We start from the raw sequence: 14436 nt of genomic DNA on the forward strand, positions 1-14436 counted from the left end.
AAACTCACTTTCTAGGTTCACGCGTAATTTAAGTTCATATAAGCCACAAATAACTGACCATATGCGAGCAAAATACTTATAACAATTGTATAATAAAAGTGCATAAAACAAATAAATGAAATATTTATAATTGGTGTATGCTGTTTTCTTCCAAATTAACATTTTTCCTCTTTGGGTTAATTTACTAAAAGTTTTCGGCCTTCAAAAAGATAAGATAGTAAACGTATTTTTAAAATTTCAGTAACTCTTTACTTTTAAGTTAAAAACGTCGAGTTTAGCTTTGCTTTTAAATTGTTAAAACTTAAATTGGATTTTAAAAATAAGGGCACCTAAATTGTTGCACTTTTAAGAATTCCAAACTGTTAAGAAACGAATGGAATGGAACAGCGGGGTGGATCTCGGCTAAGAGCTCCATAGTCAAGTTTCCTACCAGCTTAGCACTGGACAACATAAACAAGTTTTTAATAGGGCTCAACATTTAGTGTTGAATGTACAAGTTTTCTGTTGCTTGTTTTTCTCAAAACGATAAAGACAATATTAATATTTTAATAAATTTCCCTAAATTATTTTGTTTGCTTAAGTCCATCCACCCTATGTTTTTGTGGCCGCACCTCAGCAGTGGTGTTTTCATGACAGCGGCGCAGGGTCACACTGTTTCGGGTTGATAAATTCCAGGGCCTGTGAATCATAATAAGTTAAGTAAAAAGTGCAGATACAACAGACCGGAGGCAACCGACAACGACCGGACACCCACTCACACACAATGGCAGCCACGTTGAAGCCCTACCTGACCGCCGTGCGCCACTCGCTGACGGCGGCGATGTGCCTGCAGGACTTCCCCTCGCAGGTGGTGGAGCGCCACAACAAGCCGGAGGTGGAGATCTGCTCCAGCAAGGAGCTGGTGCTCACGCCCGTGGTGGTGTCGCGCAACGAGCGCGAGAAGGTGCTGATCGAGCCGTCCATCAACTCGGTGCGCGTGAGCATCGCCGTGAAGCAGGCGGACGAGATTGAGCGCATCCTGTGCCACAAGTTCACCAGGTTCATGATGCGGCGCGCCGAGTCGTTCGTCATACTGCGCCGCAAGCCCATCGAGGGCTACGACATTAGCTTCCTCATTACCAACTTTCACACGGAGCAGATGTACAAGCACAAGCTGGTGGACTTCGTCATCAGCTTCATGGAGGAGATCGACAAGGAGATCAGCGAGATGAAACTGGCGGTCAACGCCAGGGCACGCACCTGCGCCGAGGAGTTCCTCAAACGGTTTTAGGTGAGTGCTTCACCACGCCATCAGATGGTGCAGATACCAACTAACTCGTGCACATCCTTCCATTCCCTGCAGGTGAATGCAACCAGGGTGGACCCGGTCATGATGCTTTAGTATTTCCAAATGGATGCAAGAATAAAGACGGATTTTGTATTATTTACTCGACCACACCAGTTTTATATGCTATCCAGTTGGGCCGCACCACCAAAGGACCACTGCGTTCTCGTAGATTACTTCCCGCTGATTTTGATTCACTTCGACCGACGCCGGCAACTCCGTCGTTTCCGAGCCGTTCAAGGTGACGTTGTCCCCATGGGCACTTTTGTCTGTAAAGTGGAACTGCCCCGAGCTGGTGGCCAGAATCGGCATAGCTGGGTTGAGGGCCACTCCGTTGCAGCAGTCAGAATGCAGGGGCAGTATCGAGGGATCTCCGCATCTCTGTATATCCCAAACATTAACGGATCCCCATGTGTCGCCGCTGGCCAGCCAATGGCCGTCGGCTGTGAAGTCGAATTGAATGCGCTGGTTGGTGTCCACATGGCGCTTCAACTCCACCAGCGGCTTCTTGTAGTTGCGCATGTCCCACTGCAAGATCTTTTCGCACTTGCGAGCTCCACTGAACAGATGCCACTCCCCGGCACCAATCTCGCCGTAGCGCAGTTGTGTGATGCCGCCCTTGTGCCCGCCCAGCGTGAAGAGTGGACCCTGCTTGTGGCTGCAGCGCAAGTCAAAGTGCTGGATGTAGCCATGCCAGTTGCCGCAGGTCAGTGTGTTTGGGTGCGCAGTGGTCTGGGCAATGCAGGATATGGCAAACTTGACGGGGTAATCGTCGCAAAAACGTCCGGGTCTGTGGGGAGCAGTTGGAGCTGGATTACATGGTCTACGGAGCTAAGTAGCCGGCTCACCTGCTGGTGTCGAAGATCTTGATGCAGCGCTTGTATCCCGCGTAGATCTTCTCGCCGTCGTGGGAGAAGGCCAAGGAAATGGCCGCCATCACTTCGTCTACGGCATCATATCCGCTGTAGCTGCATCGCAGGGAGCCGTCGAAGGCATCCCACATGTGTATGGGCTCGTGTTGCCGCGTGGCAAGCCACCTGGAAAAAATGCAATTGATGTAAGATTGGGTAAAGCGCCAGAGAGGTGGCTACTCACAAGCAGGTTTCTGGTTGCAGGCTGTTCATTTGCGGATACCACACACAGTCGTAGACGGTTCCGCCCTCGGGCACGTGCACCGCCGACTGGAGCTTGCTCAGCGGGCGTGTCGACTGCACCGCTGGTGTGGAGTAGAGATCGACAGGTAGCTCCATGACGTGCATGCCATCGAGGTGAATGGGTACCAGAAGGCACGTGCCGTCCGGTGACCAGTAGCAGCCCTTGGTGTAGTGCTGGGCCTCCGTCGACGAGGTCCAGCAGCGTCGGGCAAGCTCAACAATGGAGCCCTTGAAATACTCGGGATACACAGGATAAGCCTCAAGATCAGCTGCAGGATCGGCTGCAGGATCGGCCACAGGCTCTGCTTCTTCCGGCTGCACCTGGTTGCCGTTCAACGTCGGCTCCAAAGTGTCCTCTAAGTGGACGACGCTTTCTTCATTCGCATCCACATCCTCCTGCGCAGATTCGACAGCCAAGCTTGTCTCAATGGGCACAGATGCCTCCGGCGAAGCAACGCCGTTCTTTGGACACCGGGAACGCAGCTTTAGGATCTCCGCCTCCGAGAGAGTCACGCTCAGCTTGGGCAACGAGAGATCGCCGCTGGACGTGACCATGGTGCTGCTGAAGCTCACGTTGTGATTCAGCATAGACGCCTCCACATCGCCCATGCTGGTGCTTAGATTGACGGCTTGGGGGAATCATTATTTTACTGTTTATCTTTCGCTGTTTATGTTCAAAACTTCACTTACAATCGTCCATCGCGTTCACTTTTGCCGCTCAAGCACAGTGTGACCAAAGACATTAGAATAACAAGATGCGTAACGGCCATACATTAGTTTTGCACTATGCAGCCAAAGACATTAGAATAACAAGATGCGTAACGGCCATACATTAGTTTTGCACTATGCAGCCACTTTTTTGGTGACGACCAAAATTGCTCTCTTTTCGCTCGCCTAAAATTGAGAGCGTAAAAATCTAAAAATAGAATTGTCTTACTTGTGTGAGTTAAAACATTAAAGGAGATAGTGTGTATGTGTGCGTGCTTCTGCTAGAAGACGATTTTCGGGCCGAAATCAATTTTGATCTAAGAAACGAATTTGATTAATGTTTTGGTCAATTTCGATTCAAAACTATTATGGTTTGAAAGAAGTTTTTTTAATATTCGTTTGATAAAATCGCCGCTCGAATTAGCTACCGGTTACATATTTATATTTATATTTATATTGATAATTATTAATATGTAATATATGTAATATATTTCCGTACTTTACCAATGCAACAAAACGACTTTAATTGATTATAAATACAATTATATAGCGAAATTTAAAAAAATCGAGGAGCTATACGTATAGTCAGCTTTAAGCAAACGTTTTAAGAGAAAAAAAAAACGTATTAAAAGAAAAAACAAAAAAAATTGGCGCGCTTTTCTGCCTACCCATAATTGCGGGCTGTTTTAAAAACAACAAAATGAAATATAAGAAAATAATTTAAATGAATCTTAGTTGCATTTTAAATACTGAAAATGCTTAATTTTCATACTAGTAATTTGACTAAATAACTACAGTAAATAATTAAAACGTATACAAAGTAAATTATTATTACTACTGTAATTTAAAACAAAGAATTTCCAAAAAAAGAAATTACATTTCAAAAGTAAATATTTCATACAAATAATTCATATTAAAAAATTAATATTTATAAAATAAATAAAAATATGGAATCTGTTTATTGCAAAATTGATTTCTTGAAGCACGAAGTGCGGACATAAGCACCGAAGAATCATTGTCTTCTTATATTTTTCACACGTCGCACGGTGAATACTCTAATGAAAATTATTGTAATATAAAGTCATCTTTTAAAATTATTATGCATTTTTTTGTACATAGATTGTGCTATTATTATTTCTGTGTTAAATTTGAATAATTGTTATGTTAAGGCAATGCAAGACTAGAGTTTTTAAGTGGTGTCAATTTATAAAAAATAATATAGATTTAAAGTCTAAGAACTTCTAAGATGAAGGGCATATTTTGTCATTTTTACAATGCATGTGCATACGTGTGCACCAATACAGTGGTCAGCTGTCGCTGTATGCGTACAAGAGAGCTGGTGGCTCTAGAGCTCTCCGCTCTCTGGCTTTTGAATAAAATTTCGAGAGAGCGAAAAGCCACTTGAAAAGCCACCACGAAAAAATCGTGTGCAAAAAAATCGTATGGCGTTACGCATCTTGTTATTCTAATGTCTTTGATGCAGCCACTTTTTTGGTGACGACCAAAATTGCTCTCTTTTCGCTCGCCTAAAATTGAGAGCGTAAAAATCTAAAAATAGAATTGTCTTACTTGTGTGAGTTAAAACATTAAAGGAGATAGTGTGTATGTGTGCGTGCTTCTGCTAGAAGACGATTTTCGGGCCGAAATCAATTTTGATCTAAGAAACGAATTTGATTAATGTTTTGGTCAATTTCGATTCAAAACTATTATGGTTTGAAAGAAGTTTTTTTAATATTCGTTTGATAAAATCGCCGCTCGAATTAGCTACCGGTTACATATTTATATTTATATTTATATTGATAATTATTAATATGTAATATATGTAATATATTTCCGTACTTTACCAATGCAACAAAACGACTTTAATTGATTATAAATACAATTATATAGCGAAATTTAAAAAAATCGAGGAGCTATACGTATAGTCAGCTTTAAGCAAACGTTTTAAGAGAAAAAAAAAACGTATTAAAAGAAAAAACAAAAAAAATTGGCGCGCTTTTCTGCCTACCCATAATTGCGGGCTGTTTTAAAAACAACAAAATGAAATATAAGAAAATAATTTAAATGAATCTTAGTTGCATTTTAAATACTGAAAATGCTTAATTTTCATACTAGTAATTTGACTAAATAACTACAGTAAATAATTAAAACGTATACAAAGTAAATTATTATTACTACTGTAATTTAAAACAAAGAATTTCCAAAAAAAGAAATTACATTTCAAAAGTAAATATTTCATACAAATAATTCATATTAAAAAATTAATATTTATAAAATAAATAAAAATATGGAATCTGTTTATTGCAAAATTGATTTCTTGAAGCACGAAGTGCGGACATAAGCACCGAAGAATCATTGTCTTCTTATATTTTTCACACGTCGCACGGTGAATACTCTAATGAAAATTATTGTAATATAAAGTCATCTTTTAAAATTATTATGCATTTTTTTGTACATAGATTGTGCTATTATTATTTCTGTGTTAAATTTGAATAATTGTTATGTTAAGGCAATGCAAGACTAGAGTTTTTAAGTGGTGTCAATTTATAAAAAATAATATAGATTTAAAGTCTAAGAACTTCTAAGATGAAGGGCATATTTTGTCATTTTTACAATGCATGTGCATACGTGTGCACCAATACAGTGGTCAGCTGTCGCTGTATGCGTACAAGAGAGCTGGTGGCTCTAGAGCTCTCCGCTCTCTGGCTTTTGAATAAAATTTCGAGAGAGCGAAAAGCCACTTGAAAAGCCACCACGAAAAAATCGTGTGCAAAAAAATCGTATGGCGTTACGCATCTTGTTATTCTAATGTCTTTGGTGTGACCGTGCGAGGAGAGCGCCAATATACACTTTCCGCTTAACAGCGATTTTTAAATAGTAAATTTAGATTTTAAAGGAATTTCGCTACAAATTCGCTTCTTTTCAAACTGTTTTATGTAGGAAAATGTTTATAACAAATATAAGCAAGGATATATTCTATACTTTACCGCTTATGCAGCTTAAACAGTAAATCTGCTGCATTATAAAGCCATGTTAATAAAAATGCATCTTCCTTTTAAGCGCACCTTTATCATTTTTAAATGTTTCATTTCAAAAATCTCACAAATCCAAATACTAGCCTAGCGACCGTTCCTAGATAAATCATTTCCAGCAGCACCAAATGGCCAGCGATTGCCACTGCAGCTCCACTGCTCAGGGCCTTCCTGTGCATCCGGTAGAACATGGCGGAAACGCTCAGAGGAAGAGCCACCTCCATCTCGCTGGTGTCGAACTCCAGATCATGCCGCTGGCCCAGAACCAGGCGTGCATGCTGCAAGACATGCTGATGTGGCGCTCTGCCCTCCACCAGGGCCAGATCTGCCACGTGGAACTCGTACCCAATGCTGAGGAAGATGTTGCGACAGCTCAGGCTCTGCCTCATTTCGTCGTAAACTGCCTGAACGGGCGGTGGCATCTCGTGGACGTTCTCCGGGTAGCGCAGCTGCATGGGCAGCCACTTGTCCGGCTCCGGTCTGCCCAGTTGGGAGACGAACACCTTGGCCACGTCCTCCAGCTGGGTGGAGTCGTGGGGCAGCAGCAGGCTCCAAATCGTGGCCTGCAAGTTCTGGCAGTACTCGGTGTGGTTGGCGTGTTCCTGGAGCAGCGGCGCCGCGTGGTGCAGTTCACAGCGGGTAAGGAGGTCCACGCCGAAGCGCAGAGCTTCCCTGTGGTCCAGTTTGCGTTGGCAGCTGCTCCCTCGTGGTTTCCTGGAGGGCAGGGAAAGCCAGTGAAACTCTTTGATATCTCGGTTAGAACGATGATAGCTCATTAGCTGCACATCCTGGCTGCTGTTCTGTGGTGACATTCTGGACAGGATTACGGGCGAGCCAGGTAGGTAACCGAGTGGACCGGAAGTGGGCTTGGCCAGCGATTCGTTCCGAGTTATAAACTCAACATTGTAGCGCAGCCAAAGTGGCTCGTTGTCATCCTCCGCTAGTTTGGCCTCCTCCAGAAGGAGCTTCGCTTCTAGAATATTTGTATAGTTGTGAACCAGTTGCAGATCCACTTGATCCACTATAATGTCCAGTTGGGTGTCGTTCCCTCGCTCCAGACAACGCAATGGTTTCTCCGCTTCTTTTAGGCACACCTGTACAATCAGCCCTTTTACTTCCTGTTCCTCCAGATCGCGTGGCTTTGACAGGACTTCGTAGGTGGATGTCTGGTTCAGTAGGCCCCAGATAGTCTCCTGCAGCTGCGCGGAGTCCTTCATCCTGCAGACGTTCCTGATCGACTGCAAGTGCCAGATGGACTGCTTCAGCCGACAATTGGGACTCTCGTAGGCGGCGGGCAACTCAAAGGTGGCCAATTGATTAGTCTCTGGCTGCCACAACTGAAGGGGCTGCCCGAACTTGTAGTGCCCAGCTAATGGACGAGACTGTGTGTAGTCCGATTCCTGGTACTCCAAGTTATCTCTCCATTTTCTGTACTGCGAGGTATCGACATTCATATCTTGCGGCCGAGTTGTGGTTGCTTTTGTGTTGCTGCGAAAGACGCAGAGCCAGCCATCGTTGATCTGGCAGGTGGGCAAGCCATGGGTGTACTGGAAGTCCTCCAAGCGTGATTCAAGCTGCGGTAGCAAGGAGCTCGGCAAGCAGTTGAAAACCTGGCGCGTTTCGGGAGGGCAATCGCTGTCGCAGCAGCAGTTGAGATCGCATCTGTCTGCCTGAAGATCGCAGGCGCAGTAGTAATAGGTATGGTCCACGGATTTCGGCAAGGAGGAGGTTGCTTCAGTGGAGTTCAAAGGTAGCGCTTCCGCCTCGGCAGCCGTTGAAGTGGTTGGCGATGCCACTGCCACCTTGGGCTTCTGTGGGACCCGCGGTGGAAAGGTGATTGCAGGAGTAGTGGTGGTCACCTCCGCCTCCGGCAGTGTGCTGCTGGAGCTGACCGCTTCACTGCTTGGCGCACCAGTCGTGGCTGGGGGTTCCGTGGTAGTGGAAGCCGTTGGCGATATTGTGGTATTGTGGTTGTGCGAAATTCCAATTTTAATGGCATGCGTGTGGTATGTGCCCAGGCACAGCACGGCTAGCAGCAACAGTTTTTTCATGGCTACTTGAACTCCACGCCGTATTCGTCGAACTTCCGAAATATTAGGTTCAGCTCTACAATGACCTTTCCAGAACTCAGAGTTTGCAACTTGTAGCTGGGCGAGGAAATATACAAATGAAATAGCAATGTTTCTCCTAGTTTCTCCTAGCTTCTCCTTGACTCACCGCTCAACACCCGAGTAGAGCAGATCCGTCTTGCTGAGGGCCGCTCCTCCGCCACCGAAACGCTCGCGCAGCGACTGCCACAGGCCGTTGGGAGCAACCTTCCAGGTGCCGATCTCCAGGCGATGGGCACCGGGTGTGGATGGCACGTGCACAAAGCCGTAGCCGACGGGCCACGACTGCTGCAGCACGTTGACGGCGTACACCTCCACCAGCAGGCGAGGCCAACCCTGGACGGAGGCGGTGCTCAGGTGGATGTCCAGGGGCTGGGCAAAGTCCGAGCTGCTCTGGAGCCGGTGCGCTGCCACGTGACTCTGACCCTGCACCTCGCCCTGAACCAGGCGCCAGGCGTTTCCTGCCGAGATGGAAAGCAATCAGGTTAATTGAGCCGGAGGACAGGTGTGCGCATCTGCTGCGTGGGAACTCACCGCTCTGCAGACTCCACTTGCAGTACAGGTGCGGCTCGGCAAAGTCAACTGCTTTCAATATTTGCCCGATTATGTGCACCTCCGCCATCAATTCATCTACTACTCTGTACCTAATATTAGTTGGCTTCTTAATCGGCTTTTTAGTCGGCTTCTTGGTCGCTTTTTATTACTGCCTTATACAAGTGACTGGCGTTCAGTACAATTTTTGAGTTCGTTGTTTTGGCAGTTGACCGTTGTCAAAGTAACGGTAAGGCGGGGCGGGTGCTGCCAACTCATGCGGAAAGGCAAAGGAACTGGTTCGCGTTGACAGGATCATTGTTATTCATAACGATTATTTAAAAATTCCTATTCAATAAAATACAAGTTTTTATTTTCTTTATACTGTTATCGACATGAGTTTGTTTTCGCTCGCAAGGCCTACTATTATTATTATACCCGTCATATATTTATAGTAATAGCTATTTATTATTAACAGGTTTTTTCTATATTCCCTGTTATGCACTTATAGTTTAAGAAATCAATTTTGTATATAATTTAGTTGAGTAGCATTGTAGGAAACTTTTGTAATGGAAGTTCTGATCTTAGATAGACTAATCAAAAGTTGGAAATATTTTTAAGTACACATATAAATATATGTATATTTTCATTGTATGTCACAGTATTAAAGAAAAGGTCGCAAAATTTCTGGTTTCCTAATATGATAAATATTTAATGACACTTTGTTTGTTCACGATATTCCCGAATTATTGGCGTCGTTGGTGAACCGCACTCGTGGTACCCCTTTTAATGGCGACATCTTCCAGACGGAAAAACGACCAAGGTATGTGCTTAAAGCGTTTCCAATTCGATTTACTCAAAACACCCATGCGATTCCCGCCAGTAATTGGCGCTAGTTCATCGCAGGACCTTGTCACCGACCAGAACTCGGGTCGTCGCCAGGAGCAGAAGGTCTACACCTTCAGTGACCGGCCGCCACAACCGAAGCCACCAGCGGCACAATCGGGTGCACTTGCGGCAAAACCCGACGACAAGTCGAAGCCACAGAAAACCATTCTTGAGGAGCACGGCATTATACTCGGCAAGGTAATTGGCACTGGTAACTATGCCAAGGTCAAGATCGGCTTCTCGGAGGAGTACGGCAAGCGGGTGGCGGTCAAGATCATCTCCAAGGTGAAGGCTCCAACCGAGTACACGCAGAAGTTCCTGCCGCGGGAGATCGAGGCGGTGAAGGGCTTGCACCACGAAAATCTGATAACTTTCTATCAGAGCATCGAGACCAGTCACAGGTGAGTCGCTCCCGCTCTTGAGCCCGTAGATGATGAGCTCCTGTTCCATTCCTCCTGATGCTGCATCCAGGGTGTACCTGATCATGCAGCTGGCCGAGAATGGAACGCTGCTGGACTACGTGCGTGAGCGAAAGTTCCTGGACGAGCCGCAGTCGCGCACGCTCTTCAAGCAGCTGGTGAGTGCCGTGGAGTACATCCACAGCAAGGGAGTGGTGCACCGGGACATCAAGTGCGAGAATCTGCTGCTGGATGAGAACTGGAATCTGAAACTGATCGACTTTGGATTCGCGCGTAAGGACACCCGCACCTCTGACAATCAAGTGATTCTCTCGAAAACCTTCTGCGGCAGCTACGCCTACGCCAGTCCAGAGATCCTCAAGGGTGAGTCTCGAATCCTTAACGTTATCCTTTGCTCCAACATCCATATAATTGCAGGCGTGGCCTACGATCCCTTCATGTCGGACATCTGGGCCTGCGGCGTCGTCTGCTATGCGATGGTCTTTGGTCGTCTACCCTACGATGGCTCCAATGTGCACATCCTGCTCAAGCGCATCAACCAATCGCTGGTCTTCCCGAAATCGCCGTCAGCTTCCAGCGAGTGCAAGCACATGATCATGCACATCCTGGCTCCCGTGAAGATCAGGTACAATATTCCGCAGGTCAAGGAGGACCCTTGGTACTCGCCAACTAAATAGTTGGTACTCGTTTTTGGTGCAGTGCAACAAAGTTGACAAAATTTCCACATTACGGACTCGTTTATTTTCGATTTAGGTCAAATAAATTTTATTAGATAAGCAACAACTATCTTACTTGCATATATAAGTTAGTTTGCAATGTTTAATGCTGCAAACTGACTGAAATTGAAAAGGTCAGTCATTTGGTTGCGTCCATGCTACAAGATAATCACGGTTTTCCATAAGGCAAAACATAATGTGGCACACTTACTCACGTGCCACATGTGAGCTCTGCACTTTCCCCTGAATTGTTCCTGCTTGTTGGAGCATGCATGTTAATGTCCTGTAATCACGTTGATTTCACAATATCCTTGCGAGCATCCTGCTGGAGGCAATGGTGGCATCTCAGCTCGGGGCTTGCTCTTCGCAATTCCGCTCGGCAAATGTCAAAATTGTTTGTGGCAGTTGCCACCGCAGCTGCGTCGCCTGCCAGCGGAAATGCCGTTGCAATGGACACACACAGATGGGAGGACGCAGGACCTTCTGCCTTCCACCACCCACATTCTGGGCCCCCCTGAGTCGCCAGTTGTGTCACACGCAAAACTGACAAAACAGCAAAAATGACAACTGAAATATGCGACGTTGGGCGAAATTTGCGAGAGTCAAAAGGAGCTAGCAGCCGCCAGGATCTGCCCCATCCTGAGAGCCATAAGCCAGCAGCTCCAAGCTGCAAGCTCCAAGCTCCCAGCTGAGAGCTCTGGCATTGTGGTTTGTGTCACTTCAGGTCATCATATGGATGCAATCGCCATTAGAGGTGTACGACCGGCCCGAGTTGGCCAGCCAAAGTCACAGTCATTAAAAAAGGCATGCCTCAAATATTTTTGAAATAGTGCATGCGTACACCGAGAAAAACGCTGTTTACACAATTCCGGAAATACAGACACTTAATCTGATATTGCGCTGAAATCATTGTAAATTGTTATACTCAATTTTAGCATCTCGTTACTATAAGAAGCTCATAAGATCTCTATTAGCTGGGAATTGATAATTACTCGCATAAACTGGGTTTCCACGCTTTTGAGAGATCGGGAAATCGCCGGCATAAACGTAATAACTGTCAGCTTAAGCCTGCAAAGGAGCGATTAAGAGTTTCGTTGGAAAAAACACTCGTCGACTCTTCGTCCTGTTTGCCTCGTCCTTCTCTCTTCTACTATCTTTCTCGTTACATTTATTGGCGTGTTTGTGCATAATGAAGCAAAGTCCATTTTTGTGGTTAGCTTCGGACGTTCTCTCATTTCTGTTGTCCCCAACATGCAAATGAAATGGCCATTCATTTGCGGTAATACGTACAACCTTTACCTTCTCACGTTGAGTCTGTTTCTCATTTTTCCCCACCTCATGTGTCCACATGTCATTAACATTACTTCGTCTCTTGGGTTCCCAGGATCTACATATATAATTATTAAAGATATATCATATGATTCGCATTTTTGTAAGTCTGGTCAAACTTAAACTCGTTACGCTTGTAACGGGTGTTTTTTTTAGAGGTATAGAACTTTAAATTGCAATAAAACAACGATGGATTATTCGATTGACATGAATTTTATTGACATGAAAGATAATCTTGTGGCATTACATTTTAAATATGATTTCTGGCATATGACCGCCACGGCTGGCTCGGATGTAGTCCAATCTGGACGTCCAATTTGCAATGACTTTTTCCAACATATTTGGCCGTATATCGGCAATAACACGGCGAATGTTGTCTTCCAAATGGTTTAGCGTTTGTGGCTTATCCGCATAGACCAATGACTTTACATAGCCCCACAAAAAGTAGTCTAGCGGTGTTAAATCACAAGATCTTGGAGGCCAATTCACAGGTCCAAAACGTGAAATTAGGCGGTCACCAAACGTGTCTTTCAATAAATCGATTGTGGCACGAGCTGTGTGACACGTTGCGCCGTCTTGTTGGAACCACAGCTCCTGGACATTATGGTCGTTCAATTCAGGAATGAAAAAGTTAGTAATCATGGCTCTATACCGATCACCATTGACTGTAACGTTCTGGCCATCATCGTTTTTGAAGAAGTACGGACCAATGATTCCACCAGCCCATACAGCGCACCAAACAGTCAGTTTTTCTGGATGTAACGGTGTTTCGACATACTCTTGAGGATTAGCTTCACTCCAAATGCGGCAGTTTTGTTTGTTGACGTAGCCATTCAACCAGAAGTGCGCTTCATCGCTAAACAAAATTCGCTTATGAAAATCGGGAACAACAGCAATCTCGTTTTGGGCCCATTCGACGAATCTACGCCTTGCTTGATGATCGTTTGGTTTCAATTCTTGCACGAGTTGGATTTTGTAAGCACGCAAACCAAGATCCTTCCGCAAAATCTTCCATAAAGTGGATGGACACAGATCCAATTTCTGTGCTCGATGGCGGATGGACTCATTCGGGTCTTCCTCAATGCTACGCTCTACAGCAGCAATAGCTTCTTCTGTACGCACCGTACGGCGTCTCTGGGGATGCGAGTTATCAATAAGAGTAAACGCGGTGCGAAAACGGTCCATGGTTAATCGAATTAACTGCTCTGATGGACGATTTTGTCGACGATAAAATGGACGTAGTGCGCGATACGTATTCCGCACAGAACCATTATTTTCGAAATAAAATTGCACTATTTGCAAGCGTTGTTCAGGCGTGAGTCTATTCATGACGAATTGCCAAACCAAACTGAGAATAAATCACTTGACAGCTGTTAAATCGGTCGCCATCTTGAACAGTAATGCCAACTTAAAGTTCTATACCTCTAAAAAAAACACCCGTTATAATAAATCACACTGTTTTGTTTATTTTTTCTCTGCAAATCTCTATGTTTCTATATACATCGACTAGTTCATGTAAAATTCTATGAATAATCAGCCGGATGCACTGACGAAATTCACAAAAAAAAAAACATTCATATGTCACAAAACGCAGTCATAGTGCACTATAGTGGTACTCATTTGTACACATCCATATTCTAGGTACTGGCATGACCTGCAGTCGCATTAATTTATAGCAAAAATGCATGTAAATTACCTCGTGGCGATATTTTTCATGCCATCCGCTCTGCACAGCTCTCCAGTTCGCCACGACCATATGAAATCTGGCCCGCAGATAAGTCACTTGGCTCAGAAAAGTATGCTACGGTATTTTTCCCCAATAAATGCTCGGCTGGCAGACGAAGCGGCATTTACATTTAATAAATTCAACAGCAAGCGCGCAAATAATTCATAAATTTAACCCCAAAAAAACAGACAAAAAGTAAAATAAAAATAAAAAAAAATGGTGAACGAAAAAAAGAATTACAAAATCCACTGACCGTAAAGTGCGGAAAGGGGGATATCCACACATTTCCGCTCTTCTCCTGCACTCCCTTCACATCCTGCCGCTCGCAATCTCCGTGGGGATGTGGGAAAAGAAAAAGGAGCAACATGCGTGCGTGAAATATTTGCACATTTTTAACTGAATATTAATTTATGTTATTTTCTGCTGCTCAGTATTTTTCAAAGTTTATTTTTCTGAGCCGTGGGCGCCGCAACTGCCAAAATGAAATTTATTACCGTTTCT

At 44.7% G+C, this 14436-nt stretch overlaps 5 protein-coding genes across 5 annotated transcripts; 2 read left to right on the plus strand and 3 right to left on the minus strand.

The window, feature by feature from the left end:
- Positions 1-630: 630 nt before the first annotated feature.
- Positions 631-1432, plus strand: LOC122619707 (actin-related protein 2/3 complex subunit 4). The gene is made up of 2 exons (XM_043796799.1): positions 631-1270; positions 1343-1432. The coding sequence occupies exon 1, from the start codon at positions 764-766 to the stop codon at positions 1268-1270; it is 507 nt and encodes a 168-aa protein (XP_043652734.1). The 5' UTR covers positions 631-763; the 3' UTR covers positions 1343-1432.
- LOC122619697 (telomerase Cajal body protein 1 homolog) lies at positions 1414-3309 on the minus strand. Its single transcript, XM_043796786.1, has 4 exons — positions 3169-3309; positions 2420-3107; positions 2173-2361; positions 1414-2114 (listed from the first exon to the last, which is right to left on the minus strand). The coding sequence occupies exons 1-4, from the start codon at positions 3176-3178 to the stop codon at positions 1451-1453; spliced, it is 1551 nt and encodes a 516-aa protein (XP_043652721.1). The 5' UTR covers positions 3179-3309; the 3' UTR covers positions 1414-1450.
- Positions 3310-6252: 2943 nt separating this feature from the next.
- Positions 6253-8269, minus strand: LOC122623050 (tectonic). The gene has a single exon (XM_043801957.1). It carries the CDS (start codon positions 8267-8269, stop codon positions 6272-6274), a length of 1998 nt encoding a protein of 665 aa, XP_043657892.1. The 3' UTR covers positions 6253-6271.
- LOC122623056 (B9 domain-containing protein 2) lies at positions 8229-9226 on the minus strand. The gene is made up of 3 exons (XM_043801970.1): positions 8861-9226; positions 8436-8787; positions 8229-8365 (listed from the first exon to the last, which is right to left on the minus strand). Exons 1-3 carry the CDS (start codon positions 8946-8948, stop codon positions 8272-8274), a joined length of 534 nt encoding a protein of 177 aa, XP_043657905.1. The 5' UTR covers positions 8949-9226; the 3' UTR covers positions 8229-8271.
- Positions 9227-9489: 263 nt separating this feature from the next.
- LOC122626217 (testis-specific serine/threonine-protein kinase 4) lies at positions 9490-10944 on the plus strand. Its single transcript, XM_043806391.1, has 4 exons — positions 9490-9680; positions 9741-10146; positions 10217-10527; positions 10582-10944. The coding sequence occupies exons 1-4, from the start codon at positions 9647-9649 to the stop codon at positions 10839-10841; spliced, it is 1011 nt and encodes a 336-aa protein (XP_043662326.1). The 5' UTR covers positions 9490-9646; the 3' UTR covers positions 10842-10944.
- The last annotated feature ends 3492 nt before the right edge of the window (positions 10945-14436 follow it).

The sequence above is a fragment of the Drosophila teissieri genome, chromosome 2L (genome assembly GCF_016746235.2).
Source record: "Drosophila teissieri strain GT53w chromosome 2L, Prin_Dtei_1.1, whole genome shotgun sequence".
In the NCBI taxonomy this organism is placed as follows: Eukaryota; Metazoa; Arthropoda; class Insecta; order Diptera; family Drosophilidae; genus Drosophila; species Drosophila teissieri.